Source organism: Cebidichthys violaceus, unplaced genomic scaffold (assembly GCF_023349555.1).
Source record: "Cebidichthys violaceus isolate CVI_PGR_0920_01 unplaced genomic scaffold, fCebVio1.0.p SCAF_26, whole genome shotgun sequence".
In the NCBI taxonomy this organism is placed as follows: domain Eukaryota; kingdom Metazoa; phylum Chordata; class Actinopteri; order Perciformes; family Stichaeidae; genus Cebidichthys; species Cebidichthys violaceus.
Genome location: NW_027176439.1, coordinates 4,015,393 through 4,037,844, shown reverse-complemented (window position 1 = coordinate 4,037,844; position 22,452 = coordinate 4,015,393). Strand labels below are relative to the sequence as shown.

Here is a 22,452-nt window from a genome sequence, read left to right as displayed (position 1 = left end):
GTGTTTTGTAATATACATAACTAGGTCCAATCATATGCTGAATTTTGCTAAGGTGCCTGTGGCATTTTATTCAACATCATCATACTGCACATGCAGCAGTCACTTAAGACTGGTAAATGTACTTCGTGGGCAGATGTTGACCGCGTTTTTAAATTCATATAAAAAGCATACTCATTGATTTGTTTGCTCTTTCAGAATGCATTAGGAGATTGTAGCACAAAACAGAGGCCTGGTAATTTCATTGTAATATGCTTCCTTGACCAATATGAGATCAAAGGTTGAAAATAGGTGGTTGGAAAGTAAAGGTGAACATTTTAAAATTCATGTCAGAAAAGAAGTCATTTTTGTTTTCTCATTATTTCCGCTCTTTATTTCACTGCAGGTGAGTCGCCGGTCTTATGAGTCGAGCGCCGTCGCGCCAACATCCTAAAAAGGCCGAGGAGAAAACAAACTAAGGCTGCTCGCCTGAGGTTTGGGATGGGGCCAGATTTGACAAGGCAGTCGGTCATTACACTCCCAACACTCCTGAAAACAATGAGTGCGTCGCAGTAGGCCCACCATCTGTTTGGGAGGAGGAATGTTGATTGGCTCTCAATGTGGTTAGTGAGACAGAATATGTGCTGCTGTTATTGCCAAATTCACACACATTTTGGTCCTCATTTAGACCAGTTTTGCTGACTAAATCTTAGAATATAGTAGCTTCAGCTTTAAAGCGGCACACCAGCAGATGGAACGTCTAAGATCTTCAAGCATTTGCTAGAAGAAGTCCAGTAATTGTCTTTACTGTTTTTCTAGAGGTTCTGTGGCTGCAGCAAAGTATTAGTTTTCATTGTCATTAATCTATTGATTATTTTTGTGATTATTTACATGTCTAATTTTACTGCAACCCAATGTATTGGGTTATTATTTTCTCATGTCCAAGCGACAATTCAAAACCTATAAAAATGTAATTTGCAATACCGTTAAAGACAAAATATTCTCACATTTAAGAAGGTGGAGTCGTACTGGGAAATACCACGCAATATCAAAAAATATCTACGAAATAAGAACTTTTATTCATAATATATTCATACTTGTACACAAGTAAAATAAAATGCATATCTATGGTTCCATTGCAATCTCCATAAACAAATTGGCAGCATTCTTTTGGTAAATGCTACCCATAAACCCCTTCTTTCATGAAAATAGAACTAAAATGGGGAGGAGGTAAAACATTTGCTTTTATGAACATAAAAAACATAACATTACCCAACAAATGCATCACTTTGAATAAATAATGGGGGGGAGATCGTTTATCTTCATTAAACCGACCCAACATTCTTTTTGTGCGCTCCGTCTCTGATTTCCTGTATTTGTTTTCTTGTTTTTGTCTTTTTTTTTTTTTTCTTCTTCATCTTCCGGTGGTCTGTTTAAGCAGTAAAAGCTTTTGAGAGGAAAAAAGGGAGGAGACTCCGTAGTGTAGCTTTGACACAGTACAGTTAAGTACATAGAGAACAAACAATTTTGGGCACCAATTCATTATATACATTAGATCTGTAGTGTTCTGTAAAGGCATCCATTTTGTTAAATGTACTTTAATGTCTTCATTATCATTGTCTGTCCTCGCCCACGTTGGGTCAACGCGACTCCTTTGCTTTTCAGTCACTGTCTGTTGTCGATGTCACTGCATCTTCTGTTATCATTGTCATGAGCATCAACAATCTTGAGTTCTGTGTTCAGAGTGATGTTAGGAGTCCTAAGACATGGCTAGAGATATCCAGATCATGGGAATGAAGAGAAAGCGCAGCACTTGCAAAGTAGAACCCCGGCCTTTGATGCAGTGGGCGTCTGATTTGGGCTTTTTGGAACACTTCTTTTTCTTTTTGTTTGACGCTGTAGATGACTCCAGATTGTCTATAAGGTCAGGGTTTAGATTTTCCAAAGACTTGTCCAGGGTGTTGGACAAGGTTCCCAACGGTCCGTCGTTCTGCTTATTCTGGGTCTCATTTTTCGTCCGTTCCGGCTCTTTATATTTAGTCTTAGACATGTTCTCCTTTTCCTTAAGGGGGTTGTTGGTGATTTGGCGGCTTTTGCCAGACAGGATGGAGGACTTGTCGTTATCTCCAAGGCAACACCTGGGAATGGTCTCTCCGAGAGGATTTTCAGTGGAAGAGAATTTCCCACTCTGCCCCTTGGAGCTGAAGAGATTGGTCTGGATTTGAGGCGTTTCCACACACCCCTCCAAGTCTTCACTTTTCAGTCGCTTCAAGTCCTTTCCTGCCAGGAACTGAGGAACATCGCACTCCAACTCAGAGCTCGAACCTTTGAAACGTTTGAACCAGTCCCACAAGGTTCTCGCCCGGCAGTCGCAGATCCACTGGTTGCCGTTTAAACGCAAATACTGGAGAGACACCAGCTCGTCCATGGTCTCTCCCGTCAAGACGGTGAGATTGTTGAAGAACAAGAACAGAGATTTGAGCTTACCGAGATCACTAAAAGCCCTAGGTTGGACATAGATAACCCGGTTCTGGTGTATCAGCAGCCGATCCAGATTGATTAAGCCTCGAAACATGTTGTCTGTTACTATCTTGATCTTGTTATTGTGCAGATAGAGATAGGTGAGGTTGGCAAGATCTAGAAAGGTGTCATCATGCAGGGTGAGAATGTTATTGTCCTGCAGGTAAAGGTACTGTAGGGAGAACATTCCTCTGAAAACCCCGACAGGGAGCTCTGACAGGCCACACCTGTGCAGGTGGAGGGTGTGCAGCTTAGTTAAGCCCCGGAAGGCTGTAGGGCTGATGGTGCGGAGGTTGCTGTTGTCACCAATGTCCAGTTCCTCCAGCCTTTCCAAGCCGTAAAAGGCTCCAGCCTCGATGTAGCTGATGTTGTTGGAGTAGAGCCAGAGAACTGTAAGATTGTGGCAAGAGCTGAAGCTGGTGGACCTCACCACCGTCAGCTTGTTGCTCTGGAGGAATATCCGCTGGCTCCGCACGGGGATCTCAGTAGGGATGGAAAACAGTCCTTGTTGTTGGCAGGCCACAGTGGGCCTGGGCTCGCTGTAGCACACACACTTGGCAGGGCAGCTGACAGTTTGAGGCACGAGGTTCAGCCACATCACCAGAAACAGGAGTCGCCCCCCTACGGAGACAAAGAAACACACATCAGTGGGTTGGAAAATAAAGTGCATAGATATTACAAATCACAGTGCTATTAAAAGTGGCAAAAATCTGTGGAAATAGACGAATTAAGGTCAGGATGCAATATGCATGGACCCCTTGAAACTACACAGTGCATTCTAATCAGACAACACAACTTGAGAATCATTCTGAAATGGAGCATGATGGCTGTTTTTATATATATTTTATATTCAAATGGATGTATTTTTGAAAACATTAGGATGTATAAGCAGTATCCAATATGCACAATGTAGGCCAATGACACTGAACACACCATAAAATCCCGTCACCGACAAAATCCCAAACATTTTTATGTTACGTTTAGGATTCCCTATTCTGTAATAATATGCTGAACATAAAAAAATGTTTTCAATGGTGATGTTATTTGGGTGTGGGGACACATCCCCCCCCCCCCCCCCCCCCCCCCCCTTCTGCCTCTGCTGACGTGAGGACCTAAACAGCTGAAGAGAGTCAAGGGAAGGCTGACTCACTTCAAATTGGGTGGGTGGCTTTTATGTGGAATTAGCTCGCTCTAATAGGGCGGACATAACTAATGGTGTTTCAGCGTTCCTGAGGTTGACATTTAGCCTGACGCTGGGAGATAAGCTTTCATGCCAGGCTAAGAGATTGATGCCCGGGGGCCAAGGCGGAAAGAGGGCCACGGAGGCCCCACAAAAGTTCCCGTTGCGCAGCCTTGACTGTTTTTCTAAGCGCAGCAGGAAGATGAGATGAGGTGTGGTAGCACTCTGGGCAAGGCTTGTAAAGATCCTTGAACGCGTTTGCCCCGAAGGCATCCGTGTTTTTAAAATAAGGCATATTCTGCATTTGCTCGCATTAATTATTTCTGCTTGTCCTCTGCCGCGGATCAGCTCGCGACACAGAGCCGGGATAAGTGAAACCGGGCTGGATTATTATCACATGCGAATGATCACTTCTGACACTACACCGTTGTGGTGTGCGGTTAAGGTGAAAAGGGAGTGCATCTATTGGCGCTCACAGTCCCCTTCACGGAGGGATGATGGTGTCAAAGTGTCACGGGCATGTCTCGGAGCAGCATATAATGGCAGGTACGCCGTCAATCCGTTTCAGCTGCTGTCCTTACAGAGGATTTCCAATCTCTGCTCCCATGCACATGTGAGGAATCCCAGGCTCGCAAGGTTTGACAGGTAGCGAGGCTCTGGAAAATGCATGAGCCTTAGTCAGCCCTCCCCTCCATCCCCCCCCCCCCCTCTTCTCATTCCCCTGCAGTGTGTTGTGGTGCAGCTCATCTCTGGACCTTGTTAAACGGAGCTCTGGTGTGGCCTGACAGCAGCCCTCTGCTGCACTTTCCTTCCAATCTCCCTGCTCAGCCGTCAGACTGCCACCGGAAAGCTGTCAAGACTTTCCACTCTTTCTGCATCGCAGCACTTTTCCCTCAGCACTGCCTAACAATAGCCATATTTTATCGCACAGCACGCTTCGTGTATCTCCTCTGCCGTCTTCATTTTTACCCCCCCCTCTGCTGTCTATTCATTAACAGGCTATTTCCACCCACGCGTTGCATGTCAAAGCCAGGTTCCCTCACCTCTCTGCTATATATACGTCTCGTCTTTGTTAGCATCTGTTGAGCGACAGCGTGGGCCCCCACAATGTCATTAACTCCATCCCAATTATTTTTTTTCCTCACTAACGGCATCGTCTCATCTGCATCGCACTGATTGCATTACCAACTGTTGCAAACATATGCTTGAAATCTTAGCGATATGTCGCTCTTTCATGAACACATTTTCCGAATAACCCCTGCGTGACTTCAGTTACACCTCTCACCTTCCACTCCAGAGATTTGCATCTATGTCCAGCTGATGTGAGAGCTGTGTTCACATCACTGATGGGTCAACAATGTTGGTCTTCCACCTTCTTTTTTTTTTTTTTTTTTTAATCGTCATCACTACTTTCTTGTCTTTGCCCCAAATCTAAATCGTTGCAAAGATTACGCAACGAGGGATTCATGTTTAGCTGTTTGTTGACACAAACTTAAATTGCTTAAAATACAGCAACAGCGTTTTGGTTGCACAAAAAAAAAAAATCCATTCCTTATCGTCTTCTTCCAGCTTTGGTTTCAACACTTAATCTCCTCCTATCTTGCTGTGTCAAAACATGGCTCGGAGCTCTGCCTTCCTGTTTCAGACCCTGCCGGTGGCCTTTTCTTCTGAGAGCTATATTATAGTACAGTAGCAATCATCACTCTGTTTAAGAGCAGACAAGCCTCTTTGTTTCCTCCCGACTGACACTGTGGCCCCTTCAGCTTTGAGTAAAGTGCATCGCATCAACCCCTCCCCCCCCCCCCCCCCCCCCCCAACCCCTCCCTCTCCTCCGAGACAAACACTTCTATTTACAATAGGAGCCTGACAAATGTATGGCAGGTTATGGAATTGCGGGCGACCAGTGTTCCGTTAGCGACGCTGCTTCCATGCTTGACAAATTGAACGTCTGTCAAAACAAATTCTCCAACATCCTGTGATGCTGCCGAGGACGCCCATAGTCAGGACAATATATTGGGCTGATATCGGCCTTTTACCCAAAAATATAGGATATTGGCATTCGCTTGGATTGTGAAAGTGAAGCTTTTATTTTGGCTAGCTTAAGGCATGATGATCTGAAAGACCTGCAATGAAGCCTGCTTTGTCCTTCCTAAACAACTCACCCAGAAGAATTGCATTCTAAATAATAACTAACTGAGTTGCTAACTGCAACTTCTGGAAAGAAATACTGCTATCGGTTCTCTAGAAGCAGCTAGAGGATACTACATTCAGTAGCAAAAACAGAACGATGCCCACAGGAGTGGAATGAGTGGGCACAGACGGCTTTGTTTACTTATTGTACGAGTGCATCACTTCGCCAGACTCCTCGCTCATTTGCATGTGTTCCTGGAATGTTTGGAGCTCTGAGCGTACTCTGAGCGTTCCTTTTTTGTTTTATTGTGAAAATACAACACACATTCAAAGCCCTCCTCCTGCACCGAAAGCCGCAATGAACACACAGGGCATGTTGGGACAGCGCATTCAGAGGGCCTCTCTCCGATTCATCACGGTGGCTTTACTTTGAAGGGCTTGGGATTGGGCAGGGATGGCAAACATGACAGTCTTATCCCCTTGGCCCAGAGTGGAAGTGATGTCTCTGTCAGAGATGAATCACAACAGTTCTCCAGAGGGACCTCCTGGCCCCTTTCTGAAATCATACATTATTGTGTTGCTCAGAGGCGGGCCTGCATTTATTATATTCATGATCCTCTCGCTAAGGTCATGTATCTAGTGTGAATCCATCCATGCATACATAAATTGTTTTTATATCATGTTGAAAGGAATAACTTAGAGAAACTGACAGTTGTATGAGGCCCAATTTTAGCACAGCCGATGCAGCTAGAAAGGAATGCGAACTGAGAATAATAAAAAGGCAATAACTTGGTTCGTGGAGACTTGGAAACCCACAAACTTCTCATGAGGAGTCAACACCCAAATGTGAGGATTACATTCTTGGACTAAGAAAATATTAAATTTTTTGTCCTTTTTTATTTGGAAATAACTACTTTTCATGTTTTAAACTTTTTCTCATTATGTTTCGCGGCCAAGATTCTAGTTCTTACTTTTCCAACTGCAGCATTAATTTGGTAGGTGACTGGGACTCCAGCATGTTTTTGTATCATTTATTATCATACTGTTTTTGTCTGTGATTTGTTTATTTCTGTTTTCTCTCTCCAGCCCGTCATCAATGGTTGACTGTTCCGCTTCCTTCTGCTCTCCCTTCTGGTGCTCATTGCTATTTTTCAAGAGAAAAAAAAATAAAAAAATCGCCCTGACTTCTAGCCACGCTACACCATTTTAAACCGGGCACAAAGCAATTAGTTAAAAACAAATTCTCCTTAATCACTCTCTAATCAACATCTGCAAGTTTCCATTCAGGCCCAGGCATGATTATGATTAGTTTAAAATTGTGTATATTTCTTCAGGGCTTTTTCTCAGATAGGTGGGATTGATTCATTGTAAAAAAAAAAAAAAAAACTGAAAGTGTTGAAGAAAATCATCATATAACTGAAAACATGTTCTGATCCTGATATCTCAACCCAGTTGAATAAACAGATGTTTCTTAGAAAGTATGGGTGCCAGCAGCCTTAGAGTGAAGAATGCTGGAGACTGGAAATTCCCAAACATTTCCCGGCAAACGAGCCGAACATCCTGTCAACATGTTTTTGCATGAACAAACTAGGTATTGTGCAAGGCCCGTATTAGAAACCAGGGATGCTTTGTTTATGTGATTCGGCCAACTGATCTGATTGGTGGAAAGTGACTTATTAAGGGGGGTGAATTAGGGGGGTAAGGGGGGTAAACTGTAATAACTGATACGTTGGACTTTGTTGAATGTTGCCTTGTGCTCATTAAAACACTTCCCGCTGGCTGCTGGACACACATTTGTGTTTTCAACTCCTGAATCCAGCTTTGATTAAAGCCTTCCTGGATGTAAAGCCACATGCAACCTTGTGATTGTAAATGACTACCTTATTATCTACTTTTTTGAGTACATTCCAAAAGCAGTGCTTCTATTTCCACTCCGGTAGACTTTCTGATCAAGCACTTCTTTTGAAAGATGAGTTACAGAGTTGCCTACAGTTACACTGTCATGGTAGACCGGGAGAATATTCCATTTAAGTTTGCTTTGAACATCTTTTACCGTATAGCCCAAGTGAAAAAGTTGTATTAAAGGGAATAAATGGTCTTCTTCAGAGCATTGCAGAGGGATTGGTTGGTAGGGCATATTCATATGGAAAAAGGCTGTGATCAGAAGGCCACATTGGCCCTTTTATGGCTAACACATTCACCCTGTCACTGGGTTCAAAAGAGCTACTTTTCTTCTGTTACTCAGGTTTCAACACAATTAGTCTTACTTCAAGTTCAAGTTACATTTCTTCACTTTTTCAACCTAAATCATGTCTAATTGCGATTCCTATTGGCGTCTTAGCTGCTACGACATCATTCTCGTTTGTTACTGAAAAAGTTGCCTGTTTTTGTAGCTCAACTGAAACATGAGTCCTCTTCAACCCACTTCCTATAAAAATCGCACACACTCACAACAAACACACACAAGCAACCAAAACCAGATTGGTGCTTTCCCTTACAACATTGATGAACCAGATGCTATGATCTTAAATAAAGATGCAAACATCAGATCAAACTGGTTATTTAGGACATGATGGACCAGAGAGTAAAGCTGGAGTCCCTTGGCTAACCGTGGCGTGTTGCAGCCGCATCAGTGGCGGCTTCAGTATGCAGACGAGGACACAATTAGAAGACGAACAGGGGGGACAGATGAGGTCCTGTTTGACACACATCTGACACAGCACTTGCCCAAGCAGATGGCTCATGAATAACTGAGGGAACCGGAGGTCGGCAGGCAGAAGGAAAACCAGAGCCAGGCCACTGTGTGTGTTTGGAAAAAGAGGGTCTGTGTTGATCTGTATGCATATATGTGAACATGTGTGCACAAAGCGGTGGTGGACTCTGAGGGGCAGAGGTGAAACAAATGAAAAGGACACCAGCTGCATATGGTGGAGTCCACTTCATCACGTTTTCTCCACTGAAAGTGTACTTTAGAAATCACTTCATGTTTTCTCCACTGAAAGTGTACCCTAGAGATTATTTTATCACGTTTTCTCCACTGAAAGTATACCTTAGAGATCACTTCATCACATTTTCTCCACTGAAAGTATACCCTAGAGATCATTTTATCATGTTTTCTTCACTGAAAGTGTACTTTAGAAATCACTTCTTCATGTTTTCTCCACTGAAAGTGTACCCTAGAGATTATTTTATCACGTTTTCTCCACTGAAAGTATACCTTAGAGATCATTTTACCACGTTTTCTCCACTGACAGTTTTCCCTAGAAGGCATTTCATCTTGTTTTCTCCACTGGAAGGGCACACTTGAGAGCACTTCATTATATTTTCAACACTGGAAGGGCAGCCAAGAGCGCACTTTATAATGTTTTCTCCACTGGAAGGGCAGCCCAGAGGGCACGTTATACCCCTTCCGAGTCCACCTGAGGCACGTTGCATGGGAGAGTCTACTTGTCTGAGAGAAATGCAGAGGGCTGGAAATATCGTGACACAGAGAGAATGAGCTCGCAATCAGGGGGCTGTCGGATCGAATCCCCCCTTGACTGCCGAACAATTGAAAGCGAAAGTGGAAGTGAAGAGTTCTCCCTTTCAACAACTGACATCAAATTACCATCGACCCTTGAGTGATGCACTGACCTCCAAGCTGCTCACTCAGCGGGACATCAGTCAAGACTGCGTTGTGCTCATCACTTACAAACTGTTGTTGCTGTCCACACTGGTGGAAAATAACTTGATAAAATACATTTACTCAGGTACCCATACTAAGATACAAAGATTACATTTTTGATTTTTTTTTAATGATGGAATTAACTCATTATAAAGGATAAAATTCACCTACAAGATTAAATCAACTCCACCTTAACCAGCTTTAACATTACTAGGCTGCTTGCACATTAATTCACTGACAACATTGACATTCTGCCTACATAGGAGACATTTTTAATGGAGTGGTATTGCTAAAGAGTATAACACGTCTATCAAATTTGCAGTGGGGGACTGCAGAAGATCCAAAAACGATTGATCCCACAACTGCATAGTGCAAATTGATCACCAGGCAGGAGTGCTCTACTAAAGGATGGTTAATGTCCATATCTTTAAAACCCAATGACTGTTTGAATTACAGGCTTTCTGATACACATTTGTAGTCTATAAGCCGAGGTTAAAATACTCCATGCGTTGCAACATGAAAAAAACTTCTCAGACATGACAAAGCTCCTCCAGAGCCGCGGAAATCATTGCTCAGCTGTTTTTCACAGTCTGTGTAGTACAGTTGGTGTCCCTAAAAAGGATGGATAATACTTACACCTCTGACTGTATATACGTATGAGCAGCACTCCTACAATTATCAATCAACTTAGTTGCTAAAATGACAACGCTTTTTCTTCTTTGTTGCCTTTAAAGATAGCCGAAGTAGAGTTAGGTATGCTTAAATGCCACTACAGAGGATTAATTGTCGCGTGGTGGCAAAGCGCCACTGGATTAGGGGGCAAAAATGGCACATCCCTCACGACTCTATTGTATAGTTGGCAGCAAACCAAGTCGCCCTCAGTGCTGCTACAGCTCACTGTGAAATGTTCCACAGAAGGCGTTGGGAGTCAAGTCTACCCGTGAGGTTTTGCAGAATGGCTCAAATCCAGCTTTGTGCCCGCCTCCACATGTCACAGACATGGGCAATTTTACCATGCGAGACCATGCAAAATGCAATATTCAAGTATCGTAAACTGAAAATAATGCGGGCTTCCGCCGAGCATGAGAGTGTGGGGGTGTCCAGATGCACTCTTTAGGCCACAGAGTAGCGGAAATGAATGCCCTACTTTAGGGTGTTGTGGCATGCGAGCTGCCAGTAGTGCAGCCAAGCATTTTTGCTTAACAGAGTGTATAAGGCTTTGTCTTATCTACACATGGCTGGAGAGAAAATAAATGAGGGAACAGTAGCTGCAGCAGTACATGCCCCCGTGCGTCTTGTGTGTTGCTTAGCTCTAGGCAGACTTTAGCACAGGTGTTAACAACGTTTTAGGAGGCATCCGTTTCTTTTTGGTTTAAAACAGGAAGTGTCATCCCCTCAAGTACTTAAGAGGATTTGTGTGAAAATCGATTCTACAAAGAAATACACAAAAACGACGGAGCAGCATGCTATCAGTTGGGAGTACCCCAACCAATTGATTTGACTGAACTCTAAGCTGAATGTGCTCTGTCCTATATTTCATGCTGTCTTACATAGTTGTGCCATATATGGGTATTTACAGGATAGGTTGGGCTACTTTAATTGTCATGTTGTCATGTGACACCATTGTAGCGTATTTCCCCCTCAATTAAGGCTAGTCAACACGTCATCCAACCCGGCCGACCACTTCGGCCGTCCCACTTGTGTGTCTTTCCCCGTCTCTGACTGACCCCTCCCCCTTTCTTCGTCTCCGGTTCCAGCCACCAATCACCAGCCTTGTCTGATAACGCCGCCCGAACTGATAAAAGCCCCCTTTTGTTGGAAATGTCGGCGGCAACTGAGCAGTCCCCCTCTGCATCTCTGTGTTGTGCCGTTAACCTGTGTGATGGTTAACTTTGACGTTAACTCAGCTCTTTCACGTGTGTGTTCAAAGGGTTAACTCGTAAGAGGCACATGTTCGGTGGTTGGGATCCGGGCAGAAGGTTTAGAGTGTGTTTGATTGCCGAGTGAACACCAGGGCTTATGGCTGGTTGTGTGTTTGATTCAGGTAAGACTGATGCTACCGGATATGGCTTTCATTTTGTTGCTTTCAGCCGTTGTTTGCTGTAGTAGTCAGCCTAAATACGATGGGTTGGTAAGCTTGTTTTGTTTTATGATTTAGCACCAACCCTTTGTTCCTCGCCTCACTTGACTCCCTTTTTCCATTGTTTTTGTATCCTACTTGTGCGCAGAAGTCTTGTAAATCTGTGACTTTAACATTCGCCGGTACACTGGACAATAACTGAACACCATTTCTTCTTTGCACTGGAGTCAGTATCACTGAATCGAATAAGTGGCGTTGATACCAGCAGTATGTGTATCAGGTAGTCATGACTCTGAGAAGAAGGGGTGTATCGTATTTTGAATGAGCTCTTTCAATGTCAGTGGTTCTGAAAAACAGAACATGATTCACCGCCCCCAAAAACGGGTCTCTCACGCAGTTCTGGGGCTCTCGTGTCAAAAAAAAAAAAATCGGAATTGGTGAGGATTGCGAACCCTCACAGATAATGCACTGCACTGGCACCAAAGCACACGAGGCCTAATGAATCACTGCTGTATTATCTAAAAAGGATAATGGCTCCAGTAAATATTGGATGATAGCTTCAGATAATGCTGTCACCTCCTCCATGTGAAGTGTCAGCTGGAGAGGGAGACAGCGGCGACAGCCCCCACAGGCTGCCTCGTATTTGGGCATGTGAAGATGAGAGGAAAAAAAAAAACCCGTTGAGGTGGTCTGGCAGAGAACACGCTGTAATGAGTGGTTACGCAGTTTGATGTCATTGTAGCCTGTCTTTGCTGCAGGCGTATATAGTTGAGCTCTCAAAGAATGGTCTATTCTGTTTTTCCAGGCCTGGAAGTGAAGCGGGTGCAAACATTATCCACTCCACATCTTTCTGACAGCTTCATTACTGCAAAATTCCCGTGTTTCGGCCGCGGCCCTCTTAGACTGACACTTGTGCTCTTCGAAGAGAAACCAGGTCCGGATGAAGTGTTGTGTTTGTGTGAGTTACAATTGGGGAAAAAATACATCAAACGAGCACTTAATCTTTGACCAGGATAGATTAAACCAAAGTCACTCTGTGAGTAATCAGTTTAGTTGGTTTTGGAGAATTGCTGTGTCGGAAAATGTAGCTGTAGAGGAAACCAAAATGGATTTCTAAATTGCCAGCACCTTTTTGCTGCTTTGTCCTCGATGTGGACGAGCTACTTAACCTTGCAAAACCCTTGTAACCAGGACAGAAACAATTGCAGGCACACGCGTTAGTCATTCCAAGGTCACGCGGTGGTATTTTGAGTGGGCAGATTTCTCATTAGTGCGAAAAAGGCAATGAATGATACAGGTAGAGCCACTGCCTGAGGCGAGAGGCGGCGCAAATGTGCCTGAGAATCCTTCAAGACAAACCATTATTGACACCCTTTTTTACTGCCATAATGTGTCATCTAACCTTTCTAAGTCTTCTCCAGTTTCGCAATATCGCACTCTGCTGGATTGGGACGGCTGACTATGCAGACCGTCCGCTAGTGTGTCACCTCAAGGCTGACGCAGGGGCGAGCCCACCAAGACACGGCTTCAAAGAACTGCAAACATCACAGACCTCATCTTCACTGAGGGGGATACGGTGCATGCTATGGCCATATGTCATCACACGCAAACACACACACACACACACACACACACACACACACACACACACACACACACACACACACACACACACACACACACACACACACACACACACACACACACAGATCCATATGCTTCTGAAGAGTTGAGAGCACACCATTGCATCTGCTACCCTGATTATGCACACATGCAATTAAAAATGGAAGTTATTCCTGACATTTTGAATTTAATCGGATTGGGGGAGAAAAAAAAATAAAAAAATCAATCAGATTGGGGGAGAAAAATAAATAAATCTGTCCTAAAATGGAGAAAGTAGAAAAGGTGAGCTGTCACTACATTAGTAGGCTGCTGACTTAAATGTATTTAATATATTTATTATTCATATTTTGCCCGTGCCCTGATTGTGTGACACCGGAGTCTTCCACAAGCTGCTCACTAGACAGCTGTTAGTACTAACAATAGCCGTGTCGGTATGCATACATTCATTATGATATGTTTACATTCATAATATTAATTTGAGGGGGAGTAACTTTTTGGAGGGAGGCCTGAAAGGACGGGCTGTCGGTGTTGCCGACTTGACGACTTTCTTGCTGGATTGACTGTAGGGACGTTTGGAGCAAGTGCTGCTAGCTACTCATTGGAAAAGATTTGGCAACACTGGGATGTTGGTTTGGATACTTTTGAAAATCGAGCTTACTCTTTTCTCCAATTTTGCCCAACCCAGCTTCAAACAGAAATGCTCAATCATCCGCATTTGGCGGAGAGCAAAATAGGGGTAAAAGGAGAGTGAATAATATTGGACTTGAACTTGAAACATCAACATTTTGTCATTGATGTGTTTACGGGCAAGTTTGATTAACGAAGAAAAGACAAATTTGTTGCACCAATGTATTTTTGGCTAACGTCTTTAAGGATAAATAGTGATTTCAGCAATAGATCCGTTTTGTAGTCATTTAGTAACATTTTGTAGTCTACAAAGAGTTTTGTAGTTTTTGTACCTAGTAGGTTTTTAACTGTCATTTTTCACACTTTTACAAATGTAAACTGAATGACGTGAAAGATGAATGAGGCAGATCACCCGGAGAAGGTGGGCCGCCCACTTTGCACTTTGAGGGGACCGACCGGCTTTGCTGTTGGGGCGGTATTTACATGGTCTAATTCATCACATCGGAACGTCAACGTGTTTAATCCTAACTCACATTGACGGCATATTCAAGCGCTGCGTCTCACACGACGCATGCTCTCAAGCGCCGCCTCGTATGGTCGCCATTAGTTATCCGTTATCTTAAACAACGACTTGTTAATTCCTTTTTCGCTCCCGGTGCCTTACTCGTCAGACACGCAGTGGAGGGAATTCAGAGACGCAATGTGCCCACAAGCATCTGGAAGAAATGAAAAACTAGCAGAAAATGAAAAAAAAAGAATCAAATAAATAAATAAATTAGGTAGATCATTGTGCAAGCGTTAACTAATTCTGCCCAGCTTCCTTGTAGATCCATCTATTTTGGATGTGTAGGCAGCCCTGGAGGCATGTTGACCTGAAAAAGACAAACCTCTCCCTTCCTTTCATCTTTTGAGTCAGTTCCTGCAAGCGAATTGTATTAGGGCCAATAACAAGAGGCCTACTTCTGCTGTGCTGCCCTCTAACAAGAGCAGTGTGCTCATCAGTGTTTTGCTCCCATCACATCGAATTTCGTACAGGTCTTTTTTTTTTTTTTTTCAAAATAGTGCTGTCAAGAGGATATGTTGGGATTTGTTGCGCAATGGAAAACCCGGTAAATATTTGTGGAGGCTACAATGCTCTCCGTGAGCGTATGTAGGTGGATTTTTGACATCGGTGAGGTATAGGATCTCACACATGCCTCCGCATCCATCTGATTCATTCTCTATCCCAGACCTTCCGCTTAAACCCAAAGCATGTGAAAACTGCAGCTTCTGAATTTGGCCGGCCTCTGTTGACTCATATATACAGTATTTACTGTATATATTAAAGCGCGGCTGAGAATAGAGACCTTCAAGCACACTAGAAGGTCTTTACTTTCTATGTTTTAAAGAGAAATGACAACCTTGACTGAAGCTGAAACACCGCTGGAGTGGAGTTACAGAATTGGGTGAAAATAAGAGGTAAATAAAAAAAGTGAAATCTTTTATTTGTAGAAGAAATGGGGGGAAAAAAAGGATGAAAAATAGAATGAGGTAAAAGATGGTGATACTCAGGTAAGGAAGGGAAAGCCAAAAAGAGGACATGCCAGAAGAAGTCATCATTCCCATGTTAAGGTTACAGCGCTGCTACCGGCGCTGTCAAGAAAAGTTAGCGAGCTTTCCCAACTTGAATTTTATCGACCATTGAATCCTGTCCGGAAGATGATGGCCCTCTGCTCGTCTTTTTCAGAACAAAAACCTATAAGGGAAAGTAAACGTCTGACAAACCATCAGCAAGTCGGCAACGTTGTCCTTCTGCATATTTCTGGATCAGGCACAAAGTGACTGCAGGATCTACGCAGTGCGCCACAGCAAGGGCACACTTATTGACTTTGGGAGCTTTAAAGCAAGGGACATTCTTACTTCTTCCACACCTTGCCGCCCCCCCCCCCCCAATAAAAGGAATAGCAGCAGCAGCAGCAGCTGCGGCCGGGTTGGTTTAATAAGCCCACTTCAGAGAGGGTCTTAGTGAGCGCTCCCTCCTTTGGAAGAATAAAAGGAAAAAGACTCGTGCATTATTTACCACCCGCCTCAGTACCGCCGCGCCCTGCGCTGACAAAGAGGCCTACTGCAGGAAAATGGATTTTTCTACAGGGGAGCTCAGATAAGAAGGATAGAGGGAGGAAAGGATAGAACAAAAGAAAAGGAGGGGATGTAGACTGAAAGACATCAGGAACATTCCCGCCCGGTCGAGCCCAGAATCAGTTCAATTTCCTCAGACAATCCTGTCCGCTATCTCCTCCTCTTCCTCCCTCGTCGGCCTGATAAGGGCAGTTCTTTACATCAGATGCCTCCACGGATCAGTCACCTTTTTCACTGGAAAGGTCGAACTCTGGCCCAAAGCTCAGTTCAAGCTGGGAAGTCATCATTCCTGCCCTTTATCTCCCAAGCGAGGCATGATGCAAGGCCGAGTGCCATGCCACCGTGCACCCCCCCCCCCCCCCCCCCCGCCCCAATACGCCCTTCCAACCCCTTCAACATCTCCCTCGCACCTCCTTGGGCTGCATCCAGAGAGATAGGAGAGCTGGTGGCGCGTCAGAGCCGGTTTCACAAGAACCTCACGGGCGGAGCGGCCATCAGATACGACCGGAGTAAAGATCCAATAGCGGCAAGTCGTCACAGAGGCGCGGCAGTATCTGGGCGCTGAGGCCGGTCAGGCTATCTCCCAACAACCCTCACTTCTGAACAAGTGAGCCACGAGACGAAGAAGAAGGGATAAACACGTCAGCATATGGCCACCATCTGGGACTTTACCCTCCTTCCCCGGAAAACAACCCCCCCCCCCCGCCGTCTGCACACATCCCTTCCCTGGATTCCAACACAGGTGTCTGCATGCGATACGTTGTGTACACGTGCACGTGTGCATAACCGTTGTTGTCACCGTCCCAAAACGACTGTAGCAACGCAAGTGATGCGCTGGCGCAATTTGCGCGTCACTGTACTGTGGGACGACCCAACTGACAAGCCTCCCCGCTTTGCTGCATGGGTAATGAGTCATTCCAGCCCTGGAGAAAAACAATCTGGTATTTTTAAACTGCATCCTTCAGCTGTTCCTTTCTCCCCGGAGCTCCAGCTTGTAAGCTCTCGGTGGCTTGTAAAATGAATTCCATTCCTAGTGCTTGTGCTAATGGGGCTGATATGTCTGAATAATACAAAAGCGTTACAGTGCTTTTAATGGCACTTTTGGTCCATCCATGCCCTACTGATTAAGACTTAACACTCTGCACAATGCAACACAATACCTTATATGGGCGAATTAAAAAACCTAACTAGTAGTCTAGTAGAGTGGGTTAACAACACGTTTGAAGTGTTTTTGAATGTTGAAAAAAGAAGAGAAAAGCATGTTTCCCGTCAATTTCAGGAAGAAAATGTCACATAAGTCTTAATTCATACAACACGTGTGGGCAAAATGAATGAAAACTCAAAAAACTAAAGATATCCTGTATCTTAATTACAGAACACAACATTTAAAGAAGTGAATTATACCCTCAACAAAATGACAATAAATCTTCACTCTTTTTGAATTTAGCAGGTTACTGACAAGGTTTCTTATTCATGTACAAAAAAAAACATCAGCTTTAAAAAAAAAAAAATGTCTTCTTGTGTTTAAATGTGCAACTCACATCATGTTCCAATGAGCCAATGCCACCACCATCATTGCAGTTATTTTACCAATATCAGGGTCTTTAGTTAAGAAAAGACACCTCAGGTAGATATTTATTTGGCTACTTTGTCTATTTCTGTATGTAAAATCTGTATCCTAAATTCAGCAAAAGTTAGCATTACATCATGCCTCATTAGCATATTCAAACAACATTTCAGAACACTGAAAAAAAAAGGTAATTGTCTTAACATCTTAACGTCTTAACATAAGCGATCAGCTGGGGTTAGTTTCACGGTGATATCCATCACATTTGTACTCAGTGTACCTGTATCGTCTCATCTTAAATCAAAACGCAGATTTTAAATGTAAAAATAACTGGAACAGTAAAAAAAAAAAAAACTTGATATAAATTTGTAATATATGTTAGTTTGTTATTACTGATTCCGTACAGTGTGAGCTACATGTCAGTTGTTTTAGGTTGAGCTATTTTACATATCAATCTTGTAGTTTCATCTAAAACAATGCATCACATACGAATAAAATATCAAACTGGAGATTCCTCACTTAGATCCAGTACTAACATGGTACAAGCTAAATGCACTTTTAATGTAAAACACGAACATGCTTCCACATTTTTAAAGACTTTTGTTTTCTTAATTGTCCACTGCTGGTCTATGCTCATACATCGAACATGTAACTCACTCGGCATGGACGTGTGCAAAGGGACTGGTTGTAAGAAGCCGTCATGTCTTTTTAAGTTGCTTTATTACTCAACATCCTTTGAACGTTTGTTAGCGTGAATGTACACGGCAGGATGTGTACCCTTCCATCCATGTGATACATTTAGAATAGCTGGTGGTTTGAACTGTGCATGTGGCTCTTCACATTATGCATGTGTGTTTGCCGGCCACACGTGACCCTGACAAGAAACGAGAAAGACGCAGACGAGCGCTTGACGAAATCCCTCTTGGTCCCCTCTCATTTGAAAACCTTTAAATTCGTCTCTACGCGTCTGCATTCTGCTGAGAGAGGCGCCGGCGTTACGCCGCATCACCTGAGCAGCCATCACCTGACAGCTGGGATTTCAATCATTCTGCTGAGCTCGTAACCCCCCCCCCCCCTTTAGTCCCAACGCTGCCACCCGCCACTGTCATGCTAATTTACTCGTCCACGCTCCCGTTTTAGAGCCTCCTCATAGACCCCCATCATGGCCTGGGCAATTAACGTTATGCATGGTGTCAAACGGGAGCACAAAAGACGATCATTTTGCTGTCTCCTGGGGAAAATCTGCTCAATCAAAGGTCACGAGACAACAGTGCGTGGTTAGACACACATGTTTTCCAGAAGAGGGGAAATAGCTCCGGGGCAGAACGCAGCGAGCGTTAGCTGCAGTAGACGTAGCTCCGCAGGTACACCAGCGCATTTCTACAGGGCATCCAGAAATAGCTGTGCAGCAACTGAAGTGGTTAACAATAGATCATGTTCGCTCCTCCACTTTTGTCGGCTATATCTATGGTAAACCGCCTCTGGTAAAGTAGAATGCACGAGAAAATAGAGGCTCTGTGTCTGACCGCGAGCAACAAATCATGCTCCCAAAAGATTATCATGAGTCTCACCTGCCAGCAGAAAGCAAGACAGGAGGTTTGCGCCGCGATGAATTGAGCACAAATGTGATCATGAAGAGGCGCAACAACTCACGGCGTGTTTTGCGTTACCGTTTTTGGACCAAAGTCCGAGCAAAGCGACGGAACGCCCCGCTATGCTAATCGACACACGGTATCCTCAAGCCTCTGCATGGGCTTCTGAAAACAAAGCCCTGTGCACTTCACGAGCTTATGGAGCTTCTGCACTTCTTTTTTTTTTTTTTTTCCTCCACGAACATGACATGCCATTTATGATTAATAGCATTACCGGCAGGGCCAAGATAAGAGCTCAATTAGCTGTGTGGGCAAGGACCTTGACTCTATCTCCAATGACTAATCCCACGGCTTTTGTTATGATTAGCAAGAGCAGAGTTTTAATCTCGGCTTCTGAGTGCCTGGCTGGCGCTGGCCCCCGAAAACACAACTGATTCATTAGCAGTTTAAAAATGCACCTCCGCTGCGCCGAGTGGCACAACTCGCCGCTGCACGGACGTTACCCAAATCGGACCGATCACTGTCATTCACGTGCTTTCGGCGGTATCAGTGGCAACACTGGTTGGCGGGAAATTAAATTCAGTCTTTTAAGTGAAATGAATTCATCCACCTTGTTAATATTTTAGCGAGAGGGGCCTCTTGAGAGTTATCATCTAAGCCCCACTCGCTCTCCCGGGGGGATGTCCTGCCTACATGCTTGAACCCATGCTAGTTTCCTACAAATATATTTCTAGCAGCAGCAGCAGCAGCAGCGTTGCCCAGGGAGTTTTGCTGAAGCCCATAATCTCTACAGAACACTGGAGCTGTCAAACGACTGCGGATCTCAGAGTACTATAGCACAAAGAGGTCCCTTAACGAAGCTCTTAATAATTCACCAGTTATCCATCGAGAACAGTCGAGGACAATCCTTTCAATCTTACAGCTTTAATGTGTTGAGAAAACTTGAGCATTATGAGTATTAAATATACAGCAAATAAAATTAAGCAATATGAGGATAAACTGTTCCACGGTACAGAGACAAGATGCATAGATCATGATACAGTGGTATTTATCCGTGCTGATGGAACGCACAATGTAGGAGAGATCTATTATGGTCGTTGTTTCTGCAATAAAACCCAACTTGCATGATGCTGCACATTGTAGCCCTCACACTCTGCAGGAGGGAAACACAGCGCGCCATCTGTTCGCCGATCCCCATCAACAAAACAACAAACAGACCGACGCAGCAGACAGACCAGCAGACTCAGGCGGGCACCGCTCCCGCACCAGCAAAGAACTGTGGGAAACCGGGAGGCAGATATACACGGATGCACGGAGGAGGGGAGGGGGGGAGAGGGGGGCAGCTAAATGTGGGGATGAAAGCAGTCATCAGCTGCTAGGATTTTGATCAGGAGGCCGGAGCTGACACCGCACACCGAAGAATGATGCAAATCGAGGCAGACGCTGCAAAAGGAGCCGGGGAGCGCAATGAGAGAGACTCTGGATAGCGAGAGGGAGCGGGAGACGGGGGGGGGGGGAGATGATGGGTTCGGGCGAGAGACGATCGGAGAAAGAAAGCAAATGCAGCCGCCGTACAGTGAGAGCATAAAAGCTTTGGAAAATAGAGGACGAGAGAAAGGCTGGTGTACCGTAAGAGAGAAAAAAAAAGCCTGCAACAGCAGATTTGACAGTGTGTGTGTAAGGGTTGGAGAGAGAGAGAGAGAGAGAGAGAGAGAGAGAGAGAGAGAGAGAGAGAGAGAGAGAGAGAGAGAGAGAGAGAGAGAGAGGGAAGAAAGAGGGACAGATTTGAGGATGCAATCCATTTTTAATCCTGAGATGCCAGAAGTCGACACAACTTGCTTTTAATCAGAACGCTACATGGTCAAATGAGTGTTATTCTTGGATTAAGATTACTGCGGGTGGCTCACCACACGCAAGCCCACACCCAAACCCAAAATATGAACCAACGTGCGACTTCACTGTCTGTCGCAGGCGTACGCTTCTCGCGAAGCAATCTAAAGTGTTGAAAAGGATGCCAGTGGAGATATAATTGCCCAAATATGCTATTGATATGTGAGAGAGGCTTAAGCTTGCCCCCTAGTGTTCATTCCCGTCCCTGATGGCAGCAGAACGACGCACTGCAAAGCAATCTCCGTCTAAACAAGGCATTATTACATCTGAAAAAAAAAATCCCATCTTTCTTACAACAAGGACAACAACAGTCTGCCAAAAGTGTAGTATTAGTGTTTGAACTGTTTTCAGCTTATTGTCATGATATTTGTCTTTAACCAAGTGTCCTTTTCCTGATTGTTGTGCAGCTATCTGCCCGTTAATGGAAGGATCCTTGTAAAGCCATCCGTGTTAATATTGATCTTTTTACGGTTTATATGGAATCATTTGCACATTCATGTCATTATATCTGCAGCATTTGTCCTATTCAGTTAATTACTTATGTGCGTATTCATGAATAAAACAGAATATCCCCGCAATCTGGCCCGACATTTGACCGGCGGCCTCCTCTTTAGACGGTTACTGTATGGATAGATAGACGGATGGAGACATCCAGACGTGGATATGTGAATCCAGCTTGTGAATATGTTCTGGGTTTACAAGGACGTTGATGAATAATAAAGAGCTTCGGCATCAAAGGCCATTGAAAAAAGTACGTCTTACAGTGGGAAAGAGAAACACAAAATAGAGTGAGAAGTAGACGGCTTCATAACTAATTGTGTGTAAGCCTTGTGAATCCACATCAAAGTCAGCGCTACATTAATAGACAGATTCATTATTTGAAAGAAAAAAAAAGAACGTGATCCATTAACTAGACCTTCATCCTCTCCGCTCTGGAAATTTCTCCATTTTGTTTTGCCAGCAGCAGATTTTGATTTAATAATGTGCAATGATTCAACGCTGAAATGCCAGCGCGGGGCAAGGCCAACGCCGAAAACACACAGCACTGTTTACACGCAACATGCTTTTGACAAAAGAAACGAGTGAGATCATGACAAACAACACTGTATTCAAAGGTTCAGACGTTGAACTGAACAAAAAACTAATCTTATACGACATATCTGATTGTCTTGCACGCAGTTCACTTCCATTTTTGGGTAACATTTCCCAGCCGTCCCAGGCCACATCTGTCTGTGCAGGTGAAAAGGTATATATTTATCATGCGACATGTCGCCCTCGTGCACCAGATATGTTCGACAGCGTTGTTTTTGTCTCTTAACATCTCTTTGCGTCGAGCTAAGCTTTGCGGTTTGACAGCTCAAATCCCCGTAGCCGGTGCTATACAAAGCCAAATCACAGCAAAAGTGACTGGAGCAGCTTAGCTGTCATTGGCTTGACATGGTTATCAACGGCGTTTTGTAAAAAAAAAAAATGTCAGTGAACAGT

At 44.2% G+C, this 22,452-nt stretch overlaps 1 protein-coding gene across 1 annotated transcript in view; it reads right to left on the bottom strand.

Moving 5' to 3' along the window:
* Positions 1–1,036: 1,036 nt before the first annotated feature.
* rtn4r (reticulon 4 receptor) overlaps positions 1,037–22,452 on the bottom strand; it is a 43,695-nt gene continuing 22,279 nt past the window's right edge. Inside the window, exon 2 of the mRNA XM_068721095.1 lies at positions 1,037–3,117. Coding sequence (XP_068577196.1) covers positions 1,736–3,117 — 1,382 coding nt within the window. The 3' untranslated portion in view covers positions 1,037–1,735. The remainder of the gene's footprint in view (positions 3,118–22,452) is intronic.